This window comes from Xenopus laevis, chromosome 7L (genome assembly GCF_017654675.1).
Source record: "Xenopus laevis strain J_2021 chromosome 7L, Xenopus_laevis_v10.1, whole genome shotgun sequence".
NCBI lineage: Eukaryota > Metazoa > Chordata > Amphibia > Anura > Pipidae > Xenopus > Xenopus laevis.
The window spans coordinates 61,185,465-61,206,468 of NC_054383.1; the positions used below are offsets into that span (position 1 = coordinate 61,185,465).

The 21,004-nt window shown below is 42.7% G+C and overlaps 1 protein-coding gene across 1 annotated transcript in view; it reads left to right on the forward strand.

Moving 5' to 3' along the window:
- The window catches only part of LOC121395456, an 89,065-nt gene that overhangs the window by 41,616 nt on the left and 26,445 nt on the right, over nucleotides 1-21,004 (forward strand). The window contains exon 2 of the mRNA XM_041569015.1: nucleotides 15,850-15,911. Within this exon, the coding sequence (XP_041424949.1) occupies nucleotides 15,850-15,911 (62 nt within the window). The remainder of the gene's footprint in view (nucleotides 1-15,849; nucleotides 15,912-21,004) is intronic.

The window sequence follows — 21,004 nt, forward strand, 5'->3', positions numbered from 1 at the left end:
AGCAGAATTATGACATAGGAAACCAGGAGTTACTGGTTGTCAAGTTATCTTTAGAAAAGTGTCAACACTGCATCCCATAACCATCCTTACAGGCCATAAAACCTGTAATACATCCAGGCTCTTAAAAGACTGAATCCATGATAGGCTTGGTGGGCACTCTTGTTTTTATTATTTTAATTTGTAATTATCTATCATCCAGGCTCCAAGAACAGAAAGGCAGATGTTCATTCTAGGAGCTTTATTCCTGTGGATCATTATATGGTATATTCCTCCAGAGCTTCGTCTTTGTTCTACAACAGACTCATTGTGCTAAACAAGCTGACTACCCAAGAGTAAAAAAGACTCTAACTATTAATTGTCTTGTATGGTGGTTATCTATGCAGAAACCCAGTCATTATTTACCTTGTGGTCTTCTTCAACCTCTACCTGTTCCTTTTTGTACTTGGACCCATTTAGCCATGGACTTTATTGCAGAGTTGCCACCTTCCAAAGGGAACACCAGTATTTGGGTGGTAATTGGCCTCTTCAGCAAGATGGCACATTTCATTCCTCTATGCAAACTCCCTTCAGCTGTGGAACTTTCCCAACCATTCAGCACATTTTTGCCTGCATGGATTTCCTGCAGAAATGGTTTCCTATAGAGGTTCCCAATTAGTTTCCAAGTTTTGGATATCTTTGTGTAAAACCCTTGGCATCACTCTCCAATTTTTTTCTGCCTACAAGCCTACAAACCTTAAGTATCTCTTCACAGTACTCTGTTGACAAACTTTGGTTGTCCATGAAGAATGTCCATCTTAAAATTCCATCTCTCAAGTTGGGCCCTAAATGTATTGGTACCAATTATGGAAATTATTAATCCAGTGTCACCTGTTAAGCCTGTAATGTCTAATTGTTTTACTTCTTCCCCTACTCCAGTCCTTGTTGCATCAAGAATATGAGGTTGAAAAAATTCTGAAAAGATTCTCCAGAGACTGTTTACAATATCTCATCCAGTGGAAAGGTTTTGGGACTGAGGAATGTTCGTGGGTGAAACACTTTGATGCTCATGTTCCCACTGTCTCTTTATAACGTAAATGGCACTCTGGGACCTTTCTGTTATGTAAATGAGCTTTCGAGGTGTCCATGCAGCAAAGAACTATTTACTCTGCTGGGCCAACCCCTACTAAGTATAGCACTCAGCCTGCCTTAACAGTCAGAGGAAATCAGTACCTGCAAGAAGCAACAGAATCAGGAACAGGATCAAACAGATAGCACAAGGCTCAAAAGCACCACAGGATAAACCTATCACGGCAATGAGTGAATGAATGGGATCCGTTTAAATATTTGCCTTTGCGTGCTGGCATCATCATCACGCCAGGCGTGCACGCCCTAAGTAGCCGCAATGGCGGCCGAAGAGGAATGGCGCGGTGGGCGTCCCTGCCGCACCACTGGACCACCAGGGTGAGTTGTTTTTATCACATGAATCTTTTCCTGCATATATTCTGTGTATCAAATGCCCCAGCTGATACAAAGTATCAAACTCTCCCTGTCTGAGACTGCCACAGAGGGGACGGGGCTGCCATAGACAAACCAAGATACTGCAAGAAACAAAACACAGGCACAATGCTTTCTGTGTTCCCTGAAAGTTTTTATTGGATTAATAAATATGCAGTTATTGTTACTGATGACCATTTTTAGTGTTCCTCTGACACAGGCTTTAAAGTTACTTCTGCTGTTTTACTGGTGAAAATTTTCAGTTCTCTAACATATGCCTTTTTGACTTCCAGCACATTATAGCAACATCTGACGACATGTAGGGGCACATGCTGATCATCTTATGTACTGAATAATGTACTTTTTACGAGCAGATGTGCAGTGCTGGAATACCATACAGCTTTGCAAGACCCCATGAGTGCATTGTTCTATATTCTGTTAGCTACACCTAATGATCTGGGTCTTATCTGACTATACAGTGTGTAAGTAAAGTCTTTATGCATCCAGTTTATTACAAATTCAAACCCAAATATAACAGACACTAAAGGGCCTATTAACATAATAATGTGGTGTAAAAAACGGTAGGATAATACACCACACATCACAGTGACCCCCTGATGGCGGCCCTGTGTGTCACTGCACACAGTGTAAAAAGCAGAGTACATTTTTTACTCATTTTTAGAGTGACTTCCACCAGAAGCAATGTAAAATAGCGGCAAATCTGGTGTTCGCGTGTAGTAAAAAGATTTGCCATTTATTTTACACAGCTTTTTATACAGTCATTTTACACTGCATGATAAATATGCCCCTAAATACATCACACACGTGGGCTGCTTAATTTTTTTGCAAGGGCTGCTTTAAACTCCCAGTCCAGCACTGTCCCTATTGTTTACCCATAAAGAATTAATATGCAATGCCCTGGAAATGGATAGTTAGTGTTTTACAATACAATTTCACACTACACTACAATTGCAACAATATGTATTTGGTTTGGCCACTAGCTTAGATTCAACCAAATTCTGCTGAAAAAGTCTTGAATTCATTAGAATCCCAAACCTTATCTGAGATTCAACAAAATCCCAAAACCTAATCCCGGTGCATCCCTATTAAAAGCTCTACTGGTGCAGTTTGTGAAGTTCAAAAATAGTGGGGTTCTCAAAAGCATCTTTGAACAGTTGGCTAGCAGGTATTTCTTTCTCAGCAAAATTATGGAGCACTCAATCCATGTACTTCAACAACTTCCTGATTAAGCAGAACTTGAAGGGATGGAATAGGGATTGTTGCTGCTATACCAAGGTCTGCAAAAATAGAAAATTTAGAACATGAAGAAAATCTTTTTTGGACAGCTTTTACAATTTCTGTTTGTTGGGCATTAAGAATATCTATTATCTCTTTCCAGCCACAGGTTATTCCTTTTAATAATTTTATTCTTACAGGTTTACCAAATGAGGTGTGGATTTTTTGGCAATTCCTTTATACACTGGGCGCATAGGAGAGCAGTGGGGCATGTATGTACTGAGAAGTTAATGATCCAACCACATTAAATTCTAAGGCCAAGGGCACATATAATGTTGGCTCCATTGCTCTCAACCTATGTCGTTTTTTACAGGGTGAGAGAAGCGGATTTGCTCCAAGCCCCAGCTGCATATAACTAAACAGCTTCACACATAGTGGAGGTAGTCCTGAAATAACGGCTTTCATGTAGTTGTATTTTCTTTGTCACCAGGGCCGCCATTAGAAATCACGGGGCCCCGTACAACAAAATGTTCAGGGCCCCCCAGGGCCCGCCCACCCTGGCCCCCAAACCCCACCCCAGATCACGCCCACTCCACACTACAGTTAAAAGACCACATAGACGTCAGTGCTAAAAAAGGTAACCCCCCACACACGTTATAAAAAGCTATTGATGGTCAGGCCCCCTTATAAATTAAAAAAAACTATGGTGCCAGGGCCCCCCATAAAAATTTTTTTAAAAATTGGTGGTCAGGTCCCCCCTACAAGTTAAAAAAAATAATTGGTGATCAGGGGCCCCTATAAGTTAAAATCAGGGGCCCCCCATAAAAGTTTTTTTTAAAAAAAAAACATTGGTGATCAGGGCCCCCCCTGCAAGTAAAAAAAATTGATGGCCTGCCCCCCCCCCCACAAGTTATAAAAATCCATTGGTGATCTGCAAGTAAAAAAAAATTGGCCAGATCTCCCCCCAAATTTGGTTGCCATGGTTTAGTGTCTAAGGGGGGCCCCGCCATGCTTCACTTACTTGATTAGTCTGGCCCTCCTGCTTTCAGCGTGCTGCACAGCAGCTCTGTGCATGGAAGATTTTCTCCTATTAAGATTTCCTGTACCCTCGTGGTCCTTTAAGAACAAGTCCAGGTAAAGCTGTACAGGGTTTGGATAAGGGGATCCAATACCAATGCAGATTTACCGGGACTTATGCTTAAAGGACCAATGAGGTTACAGCAAATCTTAATAGGAGAAAATCTTACGTGCACAGAGCTGCTGTGCAGCACGCTGAAAGCAGGGGGCACGGCTAATCAAGTAAGTGAAGCATGGCGGGGCCCCCCTTAGACACTAAACCATGGCAAGCAATTTTACCTATTGTTACATTTATAATTTGCCCTTTTTGCCCTTAAATTGTGCAAAATATGACACTTTAATGCCAGTTAAAAAAAAACCCTAAACCCTTAAGATCACCTAATGTCTTCCCATTGTGTTGTCCATAAAATATGAAAAATCTGGCTCTTGATTATGCAACAAATATCAGGACCATTCAACAATGCTTTGAAAAAAAGAGCCTAAAACTATATATAACTGAACGCTTGCCTACTGATCACCACTTGAGCACGCCCTTGGAGTACACACATACACATTCATAGGCTTCAGAACCCGGGGGGGCCACAGGGGCCGTCGCCCCCCCAGAATTTTCCTCCTCCAGTTTAAAACCATTTTTTAAATAAAAAAAAAATATTATTTTGTTTTTTTTACAGTTTTTTTTTGCCTTTTTTCTTTTAAGCCGGTGTGTGTCTGGGCTGTCTCCCTTACCTGGCCTCTCCACTTCGATTTTGCACCACCCCCTAGAAACCGGTAGTGGAAGTGCCCAGCGACGGAAAGGAAGCCCCGCCTTTTGCACGGCTACTGTCCGGAAGAGAAGCAAGCATCGCGTTGGCGCCTGTGAGTAAGCTGGTGCGTATCTGGGCTGGCTCCCTTACCCAGCCAGTCCACTTTCATTTTGCACAACCCCCTCCAAGCCGGTAAAGGTGAAGTGGCCAGCGAATGAAAGGAAGCTCCGTCTGCCGCACAGCTGCAGTCCGGAAGAGAAGCGAGCATCGTGTTAGCGCCTGTCAGGAGTAAGGAGTACATAGGAATGCACGGATAGGCCTGCACATGCGTTCCATACAGTGCAAATAGAGCGCAGTATCCAAAGTTGTCTCTGTGCAGCGCAAATCGGCAAAATGCAGCTTCGTCTCTCATCCCTCTCATGCATCTTACAGTACAATACTCGTCATTGCATGTGATTATTTTAATGGTAAATAATGCTATCTAAAGAAAAATCCCTTATATATTTGTGAAACGTGAAGATGCATACATCATCCATTGTAACAGATATATCTTATACTGGACTCTGATATACACGTATTGGCACAATTTAAATGGAAATACTGTGCTAAGGTCTCAATCCCTGGCCCTAACTTATTATAAATGTATTATAATGTAATCGCAGGCGACAGGAATAAAAGGAACAGCAGACAACTAGAACCGTGTTTACCCCAGGCAAATCTATGTCAAGGAATCTACAGCAAATCTATTTTAATAGCTTTATGCATTTCTTAATGGTGTGGTTCACCTTTAAGTTCACTTTCAGTATGTTATAGAATGGCCAATTCTACGCAACTTTTCAATTGGTCTTCCTTATTTATTTTTTATAGTTTTTTAATTATTTGCATTTTTCTTCTGTCTCTTTCCAACTTCCAAAGGGGGGTCACTGACCCCATTTAAAAAGCAAATGCTCTGTAAGGCGACAAATGTATTGATACTACTTTTTAAGTACTACATTTTCCATTCTCTCTTATTCATATTCTAGTCTATTATTCAAATCAATGCATTGTTGCTAGGGTAATTTGAACCCTAGCGACCAGATTGAATTTGCAAACTGGAGAGCTGCTGAATAAAAAGCTAAATAACTCAAAAAACATAAATAATAAAAGATGTAAACTAATTGCAAATTGTCTCAGAATACTATTCTGTACATCATACTAAAAGTATTCTCAAAAGTGAACAACCCCTTTAACACCCATTGGTGAGGGTGAGTGGCTGATCATTGCCAATTTGTCAATGTGCTCATCTACTCTTCTCCTTCTATGGGTTCTGTGGGGTATTTATACATAGAGTTGCCCCTTTGCCATCCTGCTATGGGTTCTGGGGAGTTTATACATGGAATTGCCATGGTACCATCCTGTCATGAATTCTGGGGGTATTTATACATGGAATTGCACTGTGCCATCCTACTATGAATTCTGGGGTTATTTATACATGGAATTGTCCCTTTGCCATCCTATGAATTCTGGGGGTTTTATACATGGAATTGCCATGGTGCTATCCTGCCATGAATTCTGGGGGCATTTATACATGGAATTGCCCCTTTGCCATCCTATGAATTCTGGGGGGTATTTATACATGGAATTGCCCCTTTGCCATCCTATGAATTCTGGGGGTTTTATACATGGAATTGCCATGGTGCTATCCTGCCATGAATTCTGGGGGCATTTATACATGGAATTGCCACTGTGACATCTTGATATAAATTCTGGGGTTATTTATATTTGGAATTGCCACTGTCCCAACTTGATATAAATGCTGGGGGTATTTATACATGGAATTGCCATTCTACTATGAATTCTGGGGTTATTTATAAATGAAATTGCAATTATGCTGTGAATTCTGGGGGATTTATAAATTAAGTTGCCATTCTGCTATGAGATCTAGGGGTATTTATACATGGAATTTCTACTGTGCCATCCTGCTTTCTGGGTGGGGGGTATACAGAAAATACAGGGTTAAAGATCTTAGTACAAAGTTAATCCAGAAAATGGTCTAATTGCATCTTGGAGTCAGGAAGACATTTTTTGAAGCAAATTGGATAAGCTTTAGAAGGGGCTGTTCTCCTTCCTTTGTATCGGCTAGAAGTTAGACAGGTTTTAAAAAGGCTAGACGTGTCTTTTTTCAACCTAAATTACTATGTTTATATATAATTATTATGCTGATGCTGTGGGATTGGAAAATATATACAACTGCCCCATAATAATATAACATTGCTGTCTGACTAGCAGAAAAGGTATCCATGTAGTGAGAGATTTTTCACATTACTAATGCAGTCACTTCATGGCTTTCCCTCCTACAGGTTACACACTGCTCCAGGCCTACAGTTCCTCATACCTTGCATTTTGGCAGAGCAATAGAGTGAGGCAGTGCATGGGGGGGTGCTAGAACTTGGGAGAGTGCCTGTGCTCACTGATTCTTACTATATAATGCATTCTTGTACTTTTTTATTATGCTTGGCCTGTCAGTATTCTCTATATCTTACTGCTTGTGTGGCCGTTGTCCATTGTTCTATATGTATGTATTTGGTGTGCCAGTGCCTCGGCTTGTGGTGCCTTCTCTATATTATGTTCTTGGGAGATCAGTACCTACTGCTCCTTTATGTCTTTTTAGTACCCCGTAGTCTCTGCATGTAATGTACTTTAGGTGCCAGAATCTTTTTCCCCCTTTACCCCATAATGTGCTTGTAGTGCAGCATTCACAGCTCTCAGTTAAAATTGTACATGTGGTGTTATTATCCCCTTCCTGCAGTGCCAGACTTTAAGCAAATTTTGCCCCCACTGCTATGGTTTGATTTTCCTGAAAATTCAGTGAAAGCACACAGGAAAGGGGATGGAGTCCAAAAGGAGTGATCAAAAAGGGGCGTGGCCAAATTTTTGCCACCGCGCTACGCGCGGCACATTTGCCCATCATCCTGGCCACCCCTGTCAAAACCATCTTCTGCTGCCTATGTACACATTCACGTATGGCAAAAGACTTGTTCGCTTTATTGCTGTACATGACAACATTTATATACCCTTACACGCCCCTCAACAGTTGTGCACAGATCAGGGAGTACAGTTTACAAAGAGTCATCCTAGTTCTTCAGCAGAATAGCTTTAGCTGTTATTTTGTGGTTACATATCTTACTGCGAGGCCAGCATGTCTCAAGGCAAAAGCTAAGACGTTATCTGTCTAGTTCTGCATACATTTCTCAAGGCTGCAAAAGCAAAATATCACAAAGCAATAATATGTGGCAGCGGGTGGATACTCTTAGGGGCATATTTAATACAGGGTGAAGTGACTAATGTGGGCAAAAATTCGCCAGCGTGACGGTTCGGTACTTCACTTCACGGTCGCTGCTGTAGCTTCACTAGTGAAGGAGATAGACTCTACTGGTACTTTGCTCCCTAACGCCTGGCGAATTTGTACTCTGGCGAATGGACGTAACTATGCAAATTCACTAAGATGCGGATTTTACTGAACGTTACCTCTTGCGCAAGACTTGCCTACGCCAGGGCACCTATGCTTCTGATGAAGTGACACTTATGTCACGAAATGCATAAAGCTGTTGTTCCCCTGCCCGCTATTTGCTAATTTTAAGCATTTTTTCAATAAAGCCGCATATATTTTACCATATTGGTTCATTTGACTTTCGTCCGGTTGAGTCCACCATTGCCTGATTTGGATCATTAGTTTGCCGCTTCCAGAGCGGATTTCTTGGCCTCACTGGTGGGCGGATTATCCACGAGGACTCGCACTCCCCTACTACAACGCCTCCTTTTTTCTTCAGAAAATAGGAGTGGACTTGTTCAATTTTAATCAACAGGAATACCTATGAATTGTGGATTATTATTCAAAATACGTTGAAGTTGAGTGGTTAAATACACTAGAAGTGTGAAAGTCCTCCTCAAATCACAACCATGTCAGACAATGTGGAATTCAAAGTTTTTGCTAAAGTATCAGAGTTTTCCCACACAACATCAAGTCGACATCATCCACAGTCCAATGGATTAGCAGAGCGGAGCGTACAGACTGTCAAATTGATGCTTAAAAAAGCCAAGGAGGATGGAACAGACCCTTTTCTGTCGCTCATGAACTAGAGGCACACACCAATGGAAGATATTGGAGCATCCCCAGAGATTGATGGGCAGATGGGTCAGAACAAGATTGTTAACATCCTCAAATCTCCTGAACCTTAAAACAATTTCTGCAACAATCTTAACTGAAAGACAAATAAAACAAAAACACTATTTTGATCAAACAACTATACCTTTACAGCAACTTAAAGTTGGTGAAAGTATAACAAAACAGCCCACACAGAAAGTTGCTATAAATAGGACATTCTCTAATGCACTCCACTAAAACTGTGCAGCCTCCATGTCACAATTATGACTACAATATTAGGCTAATATCATGTTTATCATAGCTTCTGTTTTCCTGATAAAAAAAAACCCCTGTTCCCTACCTCCCCTTTTAAATTACAGTCAAACCATAATTTTACATATCTCCTTTTCTTAGATCTGCTTATCTTCCTGTTCCACTGGAAAATGTACAGTATAGTACAAATACAGCGCTTCACCATTTGTTTGTAAATAAACCAGCGTGTGGTGATGTCATGCAGGTGTCCTTGCCCACAAATTAAAAGGTTCTGCAGTCCTCTCCCCCTCCCTCTCTCTGCTCTGTTACATTACACATAGCAGTGAAGGTGGGATGCAAGCGTGAGCACTGAGCCATGCCAGAGAGTGTGGAAGGAACCAGAGACAGAGCAGAGGGATGTCAAGATTACAAGAAGCAGACAGCGAGTCATGGATTAGTTTCATTCTGGTTTAGGACAGGTACTGACTCTGCAGGCTGTGATTTATAGCATACAATTGAAGTGCCGCATCTAATCAGGCAGCGGGCAGCCCACTTAAACACAGGGCAGAGCTGCCCCTCTGGCCCGAACGGACAGATTACCAGTCCGAGCCTGTATATGGCAGAACGGAACATGGGGTCCAGCTAAAATCAGCCAAGGTAAGATAAACCAAGGTCTTAGATTGTACAGACACCTGATGGCCAGAAATACAGGAGGAATAGAAGGTTCTTGAAAAAAACTCAAGAAAGAGACTTAAGTAAACCAATGGTGAGAGATGATGAATCAAATGTGGTTTGGAGTCAAGAAGATACACAGAGCATTCTATCAACAGAAGAACAAGTCCAGAGTGGTGCTACACCTGAAAGAAATCTTGAAGAGTCAGAGACCCACACATCTCCCGTTAGAACCTCAAGTGGGAGGATTGTAAGAAAGCCTCACAGACTTATTGAAGAGTGATTACTTAACTGTACTTTACTTGTTTTGTTTTATATGTGTGTAAAAAAGGAAGATGTCATGATATCACTCCTGTAAGGATAGTACCTGGTGGTCTAGCGGGGACAACCGTTGCACCCAAGGCAGGGATGCCCCCAGCGGCCTTCCTCTTCCCTGCGCACCAATGCACGCTCCCTCACATCCAAATAATAATGACATGCATCCTTCCAGGTTTAAGTGCCGGTATACGTGGTGTTATTGCGCACTGGCTTGAAATTCAAATATTTAAAGGGCTCGCAACCTAATTTTCTTTGCCCAATGTAGGTCTTTTCTTATAGTTCCAGGGTGTGTTTCTGAGTGTGTTCAGTCCAGTTTTGGCCCTGCCTGACCCCTGACCAAGCCTAGTCTGCTGCATGCCCTGATTCCTGCCTGTACCTTGACCATTCTCTTGTATACTGCCTATATCTGCTTTAGTGCATACCGACCTAGCCTGTGACCCTTACTATGTTCTTACCTTCCAATTTTGTTCTGCGCTGACTGATTTGGTACCGACTTGGCCTGTACTTGACCACGTTCCTATTCTCCGTTCTTGTTTGTACATACGGTGCCCTTGCTTGCCCAGAACTTTTTAATAGGTTCTCTTACACGTGGTGGCATTCGAGTAGCGGAGGGTTCCTCCTGAAGCGAAGGGCAGAACAGTGAGCTGTTTGTTTTGGGTTTGGGATACCTAACGTCACATTATGTTGGGTCAGAAAATGGACGCTGCTGGATCTCCTGCCTCTCCCTGTATGACGGAGGTGATCCTGACAGGTCTCCTTCAGCGCCTCGGAAAACAGGAGGTGAGAAAAGACCAAATAGGTCAATATCTCCAGGGACTATCTGCGAGGCTGGATCAAGTTCAGCAGCAACCTATCTCTTCTGTGTCCGCACCAGTCCAGGCAAACAGGCCGCTAACCTCTTCTGTGGGTAACGCCTTTGTGGAGCCAAAGCTCCACCTCGGCTTCTTACCTCACCCCTTGCCTACAGAGGAGTCAAGAATACATTTTTGGATGCACAGCTTTTGGGTTTTAGCCTTTCCTCTAGTGACCCAGCCCATCTCTTTTTTAATGCCTTTTTCAAGGCAATGGCAATTTATCTAAGATGATCCCAATGGCGCTGCCTCTGCAGACGCAGACATATGTAATCTTAGGCAAGGAAATCCTGGGTCGAGAATTGTTGTACTGAATTCCACTGTTGAGCGGTAGAGACTGGCTGGAATGATGCAGCTATCAAAGATAGCCTGCTTAATTTTCCGACACAGTCTTCTCTTGACTCCCTTATGCATCTGGCTATCCAGATAGATAGGAGGCATAGGGAGAGGCGTTTGGAGATAGCAGCTACAATTGCCTCTCAGTTATATCCCAAGATTTGACCCCTGTATCCTCTCTCTCAGCTCTCAGACCCACGGAGGAGCCCATGCAACTGGGGTCAACCCATTTGTCTTCTGAGGAGAAGGGTCGTAGAGGGGCAAATGGTTTATGTCTTTATTGTGGGGATAAGGGGCATTTCCATGACTCTCGTCCCAAGAAGCCAAAAAAACGCAGAGCCTGAGAAGGTCTGGGGAGTCCTGCTTGGGTCCTGTCATTTTAACTCTCCAACAAGTATTCTCTTCTTAGATATTACTCGCAGTTTTCTTAAATTGGGATGAGTTGCGCACAGTGTTCTGCCTTAATAGATTGGGGTCAGCTGGGAATTTTCTGGATATATCCTTCACACGTAGACATGGGATAACCATAAAGCTACTTGTTCCCTCTCTTAGATTAGTGGCTATTGATGGCAGTTCCCATGGTAGTGGGTTGGTTTCTTTCAAGTGTGGATTTTTGACAGTAGGTCTTTAGACAATCATTACGAACAAATTTCCTTTTATGTCATCGAATGTCCCCAGACCCCTATCATTTTAGGCCTCCTCTGGTTGCAGAAACATCATCAATGGGTGGACTGGCTCACCAGCAAGATACTTCTTTGGATTGCATCCTGTAAGCCTTAATATTTTAAGTCCTCCCTTACCTTAGCTGCAACTTCCATAGAAGGGTTACCTCCTTTTTATGCCTCTTTTTCAGATGTCTTCTCTAAAAAACCAGCTGAGACCCTTCCACCCCATAGGCCCTATGATTGTGCCATTGATTTAATATCAGGTTCCTCTGCTCCTAAGGGTAGAACTTATCCTCTTTCTATACCTGAATCTCAGGACATGGAGGAGTACATAAAGAACCTAAATAGAGGTTTTACAAGGCCTTCCTCTTTTCCAGCAGGGGCTGGGTTCTTTTTTGTCTAAATAAAAGATGGGGGTCTAAGGCCTTGTATCAATTACAGGGGGTTGAATAAGATCACGGTAAAGAATCTCTATCCCCTTCCTTTGATTTCTGAACTCTTTGACAGAGTTAAAGATGCTTACAATATAATTATAATAAGGGAAGTGGAAGACAGCTTTTAACAACCAGGATGGGCATTATGAGTACTTAGTAATAGGGATGCACAGAATCCAGGATTCGGTTCGGGATTCGGCCAGGATTCGGCCTTTTTAAGCAGGATTCGGATTCGGCCAAATCCTTCTGCCTGGCCGAACCCAACCCCTAATTTACATATGCAAATTAGGGGTGGGAAGTAGAAATTGTGTGACTTTTTGTCGCAAAACAAGGAAGTAAAAGTGTTTTCCTCTTCCCACCCCTAATTTACATATGCAAATTAGGATTCAGAATTTGTTCGGTATTCAGCCGAATCCTTCGCCAAGGATTCGGGGGTTTGGCCGAATCCAAAATAGTGGATTCGGTGCATCCCTACTTAGTAATGCTTTGGTTTATGTTATGCCCCAGCTGTCTTCCAAGAGTTCATAAATTATATTTCAGTGAGGCGCTATGTAGTGGTTTACCTAGATGAGATTTTGATTTATTCTCCAAATTTGTCTACTCATTGTATTCATGTTCAAAAGGTATTAGGCAGGCTAAGACAGAACCAGCTTTATGCCAAGCTTGAAAAGTGTGTGTTTGAGGTTTCCTCTGTACATTTTCTGGGGTACATTATTTTCCAGAATGGTCTAGAAATGGAACCCACCAAGGTACAGACCATTCTAGAATTGGCGCAGCCCCTTTCGTTGCAGGCAATTCAAAGATTTTTGGGGTTTGCCAATTACTATTGGCAGCTTATTAAAGATTTCTCTAACCTGGTAGCTCCAATTACTGCCTCGACCAAGAAGAGGGCAGACCCCAGTATTTGGTTTGTCGAGGCTATAGAAGCTTTTACCTTATTAAAAAAAAAGTTTTTCATTTCAGTTCAAGTACTCCGGCATCCGGATTCCTCTCTTTCCTTCCTGGTAGAGGTGGATGCTTCTGAGTTTGGAGTTAGAGCAGTATTGCCGCAGCACCACCCAAAATCCATCCTTGTGCGTTTTTTTCAAAGAAAAAAGCATGTGATCTCTGTATTCACTGATCACAAGAATCTGTTGTATATTGCATCTGCCAAGCACTTAAATCCCGACAGGTCAGATGGGCTTTAATTTCACCATTACTCATAGGCTGGGGGAGAAGAATGCCAAGGCAGATGCTTTGTCCAGAAGTTTTGTCTCCAGTTTTAAGGAGGTTTCTGAACCTGTGTCCATTGTTCCTAAGCAAGTGATTGTGGCAGCAATGAGTCCTGACCTATATGCTTCCTTGACTGAAGCTCGAGTTAATTCACCTTCTAATGTTCCCCCTGGTAAGCTGTTTGTTCCTGAGACCCTTCCTGGAGCAGTTTTTCTCAAGGCTCATAATTCTAAGATTGCTGTGCACACAGGCCGCAATAAGACCTGTTCTCTTTTGTCTCGCACACTTTGGTGGTCAACTCTCAGACAGGATGTTGATAATTATATTGAGTCATGCCCAGGTCTCTAACTCAAGGGCTGCTACAGTCACTTCCTATACCAGAAAGGCCATTGACCCACGTCTCTATGGATTTCATTCTTCTAAGGGGTGTATGGTCATTTGGGTGGTGAAAGACCGCTTTAGTAAAATGTCTCATTTTATTTCCCTTCCCTCCCTCCCCTCTGGTAAATCTCTTTTCTTAGCTAACATATTTAAATTTCATGGAGCCCCATTGAACCTTCTCTCTGATAGGGGGGTTCAATTTGTGTCTAAATTTTGGAGGGCTTTTTGTTCTCTTATGGGTACCGATTTGTCCTTCTCCTTGGCATATCATCCTCAGACAAATGGCCAGACATTGAGGACAAATTAGTCACTGGACTAGCTTCTCATGTGTTATGTGTCCAGCAATCTATCTTTGTGGGCAGATTTTCTTCCTTTGCCTATAATAATGCCACTCACTCATCCACAGGAAGATCTCCATTTTTTACAATACCTTGGGTAAGATGAAATGAGCATTTTAGCTCTATCCGATATGCACATTCAAAAGTTACTGTACCTCTGCAAGTCAACACTGGGCAGAGTGCAAACATAATGTAGCACAATTACGATGGCAAGTTCTAGAAGAAATCAAAATGAGTTATGTGAATATTGATAAAAAAAATGCTTTTGGATTTGGAAGCTCGATACTCTATCCCCCATCCCCCAGTGGATTGAACTGTTTTCTCTGTTATCTCTAAAATAATAAATTAATATACACGTTTCCTTTACAGCCCTAAGGTAGAACCCAACAGTATACAAGTGAGGTATAGGCATCCTTCTCGTACTCGTATCCTAGTCAGCGAGTAATTACCAGCAACTTTTATTAATTATAACTTTCAATATGTATTTTAGGTGGTATAACATGTAAACAATACATGTAATTTTGGGATGATAGTTATTCACAAGATGGTCTATGGTGGGCAAAATCAAAGAACAAAGAGCACTTAGATGTTTAACATTGTGTGATGTCATTAATATGAAAATGGACTCAATGTAAAATGGACATTTTAAAGAACTTTTTTTCTATATGTACCTGTTAATCATCACTAGGGGTCGCAGTTTGTTTGCCTATAAATTTGCACAGTCTTGCTGGTTAATTATCACTGAGGAAGTGCCATGTGGTCCTGAAACATTTGATCTTTGTAAAGTGTCTACAGCATCATGGAATCAATTTTGGGAACACCTTATTTGCAGCAAAATAAAGTATTGGCATTCTTTTCTCTTATTGGATTCATTGCTGGCATGTGGCTAGGGCAGTGCCTATCCCTAACCCCTAAACTGGACTGTGTGTTTGAATAATTTAGTTGATAATTTTTCTAAAAGGTGGCATGGGGTCCAAAACTCTTTGCCAAAAAAGAGCCTCTGATAGACATCGGAGAGTTTCACCTATCAGGTGGGTAATAGGATATGGTTGTTCTCTAAAAACATTCCTCTAAAAGTTCCTTCAACCAAGTTGGGTCCTAAATTGTTTGGCCCTTTTTCTGTGACTGAGATAATTAATTCCAGTAATGTCAGGTTAGATCTGCCTCCTGAACTCAAGATTTCTATTTCTTTTCAAGTTTCTCTTTTAAAGCTTGCTAGAGTTCTCCTCCTCCTCCCATCTCTGTGGAAGGTCAGCCTGAGTATTTTGTTCAGAGGTTGGTGGACTACCGCCTTTCCAGAGATAAACTCCAACATCTCATTCACTGGAAAGGTTATGGTCCTGAGGAAAGGTCGCAGGTCCCTGCCTCTGATGTTCGGGCTGATCAGCTGGTAAGGCAATTTTATGCTGGGTTTCCAAACAAGCTTAGGGGTCCAGTGGCCCTTTCAGGAGGGGGGTAATGTAAGGAGAGTACCTGGTGGTCTAATGGGGGTGCAGCGGGGACTGGCGTTGCACCCTAGGCGGGGACGCCGCTGGCATTCCTCTGCCCTGTGCACCGATGTGAGCTCCCTCACGTCCAAATAATAATGACGCGTCTTTTTGCCACTAAGCGCAGGTGCATTTGACGTCATTGCGCACCTGCGTGAAATTCAAATATTTAAAGGGCTCGCAAGCTAATGTTCTTTGCCCAACGTAAGTCTATTCTTTTTTTTTAATTTGAATTTTTTTTTGATTTTCAGGTAACAAAGAAATTTCCAGTGGAGACTGGAGAGAAGAGAGAAACAGCGGTGAAGCAAGAAAGGTGAGTAGAGGTGGGGAAAGGGAAGGGGGGGAGGAGTGAGAGGGAATGTGGATTGCATTGTCCATGGGTCCAAGCTATCATCCTGGGGGGGGGAGGGGGGAAATAATTCACTGAATGTCAGATAACCCGGTGTCGTTGGATCAACCAGTGGAAAGTTGAGGTAGTCATTGTGTGCCTCAGTTTTTAAGAACGGACTTCTAGAGTAGTCAGATGGAAGTTGTTGGATGCTCCTGTTTCCATTTCTCCCATAACCTGTGAGTTGCTAGACCTTTTTTAACTTGTGCAGGGGTCGTGGCAGCATATTTTTCATGTAGAAGGTTCGAATCTATTAGATGGAGTAGACTTTCTCTGCTAGGTACAGCCGTAGATTTCCAGTGCCGTGGTATCAGTAAGCGCGCCGCAGTAAGGATGTGAAAGGTTAGTATTCTAGCCTCTGGGATTAGGTCGGGTATACCATGGTTCAAGAGTGCCATCGCTGGTGTAACTTTTATCAATGTGTTAAATATCTCTGAGAGTAGGTTGTTAATCAGCTGCCAGAACGGCAATATTTTGGGACAAGTCCACCAAATATGTAGCATGTCGCCCTTCGCAGTGTTGCATCTCCAGCAAATGTCTGATTCGTTAGGGAACATCTTATGTAGCGTTGAAGGTGTTTTATACCATCTAAACAATATCTTTCGACTGTTTTCTACATGGTTTGTACATTTGGTGTATTTGGAAGAAATAGTTGCTATTCGGGTCCATTCCGTCAATGGGAGATCAATATTGAGGTCCTGTTCCCATCTTTGAATATGTGACGGTTTGGTTGGCCCTAGGCCAGGCATAATAGCTTGGTATACATTGGACAGCCCTTTTCGACACCCAGCATTGCGAAAACATATGCGTTCAAAGGGCGTGGGTAGTCTGGAAAGGCTTCCTATGTGGGAGTTCAGAAAATGTCTAATTTGTAGATATTTGTAGAAGTCGTGTTTAGGGAGATTAAATTTAGTTTGTAAAGACTCATACGTGTTCAGACCTTCATCCAGAAACAGTTGTGCTATACTTGTAATTCCAAGTGTTTCCCAATTGGCCAGAGATATATCAGGGATTTCTGATTCTAGCATCCTGATTGGAGAGTGTTTTGTTGGAAATGTATGAATGTGCTCAGCCCTCTTTATTGACGTCCAAATTTTTAAAGCCGTCGAAGTGGTATGGTAGAGTGAGCTGGATTCTGTATTGTGCAAGGGAGATTTGGACCACATTACTTGCTGTAGCGTACGGGGATGGATCTGGTCTTGTTCTATTTCTAGCCATTGTTTGCAGTTGACCGGGAGGTTCCATAGGGTGAGTTGTTCTAAGATAGTGGCTTTGTAGTAGTAATCTATGCTTGGAACACCAAAACCCCCTTCTTTCTGGCTTAGTTGCATTAAACTTCGCTTGATTCTAGGCTTCGTCCCACCCCATATAAACGAATCTATAGTGTTTTGTGACTGCTGGAGAAAGGATTTTGGCACCATGATCGGGAGAGTCCGGAAAAGGTACAGGAACTTGGGCAGGAGCATCATCTTGACTGCGGCAATTCTTCCCAGCCAGGAGATATAAAGAGTCTTCCACTTTTCTAGTTGCGTCTGGATTGCTCTCAAGAGTTTTGGATAGTTACTACTGTATGTTTTCGCCACTGTATTGCCTAGTTCAACACCTAGGTAGGATATCGTATCCTTCCTCCATTGGAATGGCTATAATTTCTGCAGTGCTGTCTTGACATTTGTTGCGACATTTAATGGGAGGGCTTGTGTGTTGTTTACTTTGAGCTTGTAATAGGACACTTGGCTATACTCATTCAATATCTGAGTGAGCCTTGATAGTGATTTCTCCGGGTTGGTAAGCGTTAACATGATATCGTCCGCAAAAAGCGCTACTTTATGGTCTGAGCGGGCGCAGGTGATACCCGTGATGTCTGGCGAATCTCGAATTGTTTTTGCTAGTGGCTCCAGGATCAAGTTAAATATTAGCGGGGAGAGGGGACAGCCTTGTCTCGTCCCATTTGTGATAGAGAAGGGTCGTGAGAGAAAGCCCATGTTGGTAACCTGCGCTGTTGGTGTGGAATAGAGCACCAGGATAGCCTGTAAGATCTGTCCTCTAATTCCAAAAGCCTGAAGGGTTTCCTCCAAATATAGCCAGTGAACTCTGTCAAATGCCTTCTCGGCGTCTAGAGCTAACAGGAGTGTAGGTGTATGGGAACGTGTGGTTTTTTCAATCAGAGAAATGAGTTTCCTAGTGTTATCCGCACCGTGACGCCCCGAGGTGAAGCCAGATTGATCCTTATGGACGATGTCAGGCAAGATTCCCTTCAGTCTATTGGCAATAACTTTGGCATACAGTTTGGTGTCGCCGTTTAACAATGAGATGGGCCGAAAATTAGGGCATTGGTTTGGGGTTTTACCCGGTTTGGGAATAGTTGATATCGTAGCTCTCAGCATCTCTTCTGGTATTTCGCCGTGCTGTTGTATGTAGTTGAAGAGACGGGTCAGCTGAGGGACCAGTATAGACTGGAAAGCTTTATAATAGGCAGCGGACAGACCGTCCGGTCCTGGGGCCTTCCCTATCGGAGTGGAGTTGATCGCTTTCTGGATTTCTTCAGGTTGGATAGGCGCGTTTAGGAAATCTAACTGTGACGAAGAGATTTGAGGGAGGTTGGCGCGTGCCAGAAAATCAACGATATTCTGTTGTATCGGTTGAGGAGTAGTGGCATCTCGCTGCAAGTTGTAAAGAGTAGCATAGTAGTCCGCAAATTCATCTGCTATGGCTTTAGGATTCGTAATTTTCCCCCCATCTTTGCTCTGCAAGTGGTCAATAGCTTGGTTTACTTGTCTTTGTTTCAGTAAGTTTGCTAGTAACTTTGAGGCTTTATTGCCTTTTGTGTAATGGGCGAGGCGTAGGCGCTGGAGGTGGTATTGCATTTTGAATAGGTCAATTTCACACAGCTGATTCTTCACGTCTCTAATGCGTTGTGTCAATAGTTTGTTAGGGTGAGCTTTATTTTGCAGTTCAAGGTCTAGCAGTTGTTTCATTAGTACTTGCCTATTGTTGTCACGTTGTTTTTTAAGCAGCGAACCATATTTAATAAGTTGACCTCGGAGCACTGGCTTATGTGCACACCAGACTGTAGGAGTCGGGACCTCGCCATTATCATTAAGGGTGAAGTATTCTTGTAGTAGTTGGTTGCAATTTCGGGCTATTTCTCCATTCAGTAGCAGTGATTCATTAAGTCGCCAGTGTGAAGTGAACGATGCCGATTTGTGGAAGTTACTTGTCCAGATTACTTGGGCGTGATCCGTCCATGTCATCAAACCAATTCGTATCTCTTCAGTAGCTTGAAGGGTGTCTTTGTCCGTAAAAATATAGTCTAGTCTAGAGTATCTGGTATGCGAGTGCAAATAATGTGTATAGTCCCTTTCCGTAGGGTGGGACGACCTCCAGGTATCAAACAGATTATGTTTTTTCAAAAGGTTTTTCAAATTAAGTGCATGCGTAAGTACTTCTCTTCTAGGAGTGTGGTCAGTTACAGAACTGGTGTCTAATTCCTGTATGCGTGGTACATTAAAATCGCCCACTACTATTGTCTTGCCTTGTTTCAGTTTGTCCAGTGACCTGAAGAATGTGCGGTAGAAATAGGATTGCTTCACATTTGGGGCATAGACAGATGCCACTGTGTATACTTGGTCTTGTAATTCAATCGTGACAATGAGGTATCTGCCTTGCGGGTCCGTCAGTTGTTTAAGCACACGGGGTGCGATGGTAGAGTGGAACCAGATTGCTACCCCTCTTTTCTTCACTGAGCTGTTTGCATAAAGTTGCAGTGGGTAATCTTTGCATGCTAATCTATTAGGTTGTTCATTAGTGAGATGGGTTTCCTGGAGGCACAATATGGAAGCCTTAGACTGTTGAGCCCAAAGTAGAAGATGGGATCGTTTGTTCGGGCTATTGAGCCCGTTAACATTTAACGTGGTAACAGTGATCGCCATTTGTATGTAGTGTGGGCGTGGTGCTGTAGTTTGGTACTCACTGTTAGACGCTGCATAGAGTTCGATGATTGAGGCATCAGGAGTGGTGGTTGGGCTGTAGTTTCAGCTGTTTCCGCACTTGTCTTCTGCACTTTCCTACTACGGGTCATCAAATCTTTGCCAGGATGGGGGGGGGAGTGGGGAAGTAGGGAAAGAGAAAGATAGAGAAGGTAGGAGCAAAAAAGAACATTAGTAACAGTAATGTAAAAACATTTACATAGAGAAACATATATACATCAATACTGTAAATAGCATCGAGTAGAGTGGCTTCTGGGTATTGATGGGTGTCATTGATAGTCCTATCAAGAGTTAGATCGTGCGGTGTAATGCACTTGGAAGCCATGATCGGGGGGAGACGGTCACATCATAGGGGTACTTCCGTCGGGGGAGAGTGTCAAAATTGTTTGGATGTCATTAGGTGTGGAGTTGGTTATCTTGCTCATCGTCAGGAGAAGTCTACAGCTGGCGCAGGTCTTCAAGTGACATCTGAAGCTATCTCTGGTTCCCGGTCGGGAATAACTTGTCTGGCCTCCGTTCTGCGATGTGCACATTTTTGTACTTGCCAATCCTGTAGAATCTTGGGCTGTTTAGTGGTAGCCAGTGGCAGGTTATCTTGATTCGGCAGGAGGTGCCATTGCTGTAACAGTTGAGCCCCATGCTGTGGCGTCGCCATGATGTAGGGCGAATCTTTGTATATGACCCGAAGTTTCACCGGAAACAGCCATCTGTAGGGTAAGTTTGCCCTTTTTTTGGTCGCAGAATTTTCTGCTGCGGAACTGACAGGGAATCTGCACACTTCAGACTTCTGAGTTAGGAATCATAGAGAAAAAAATTACTTTTGATCATTTTCACCAACTCTACTCTTAAATTAACCATTGCTTTGTCTCCAAATTTTGTCTCCAAATCTTGAAAAAGAAATCATTCAAATTTACTTTTGGCTGATGCATATGTTGCTGGCTTGCATATTTAGGCAGTTCAATAACTCTATATTAAGAGTGGTGCATGAGGTGAAAAAACACATTTAATTCAAAACAGTTCTTTTGAAATTCA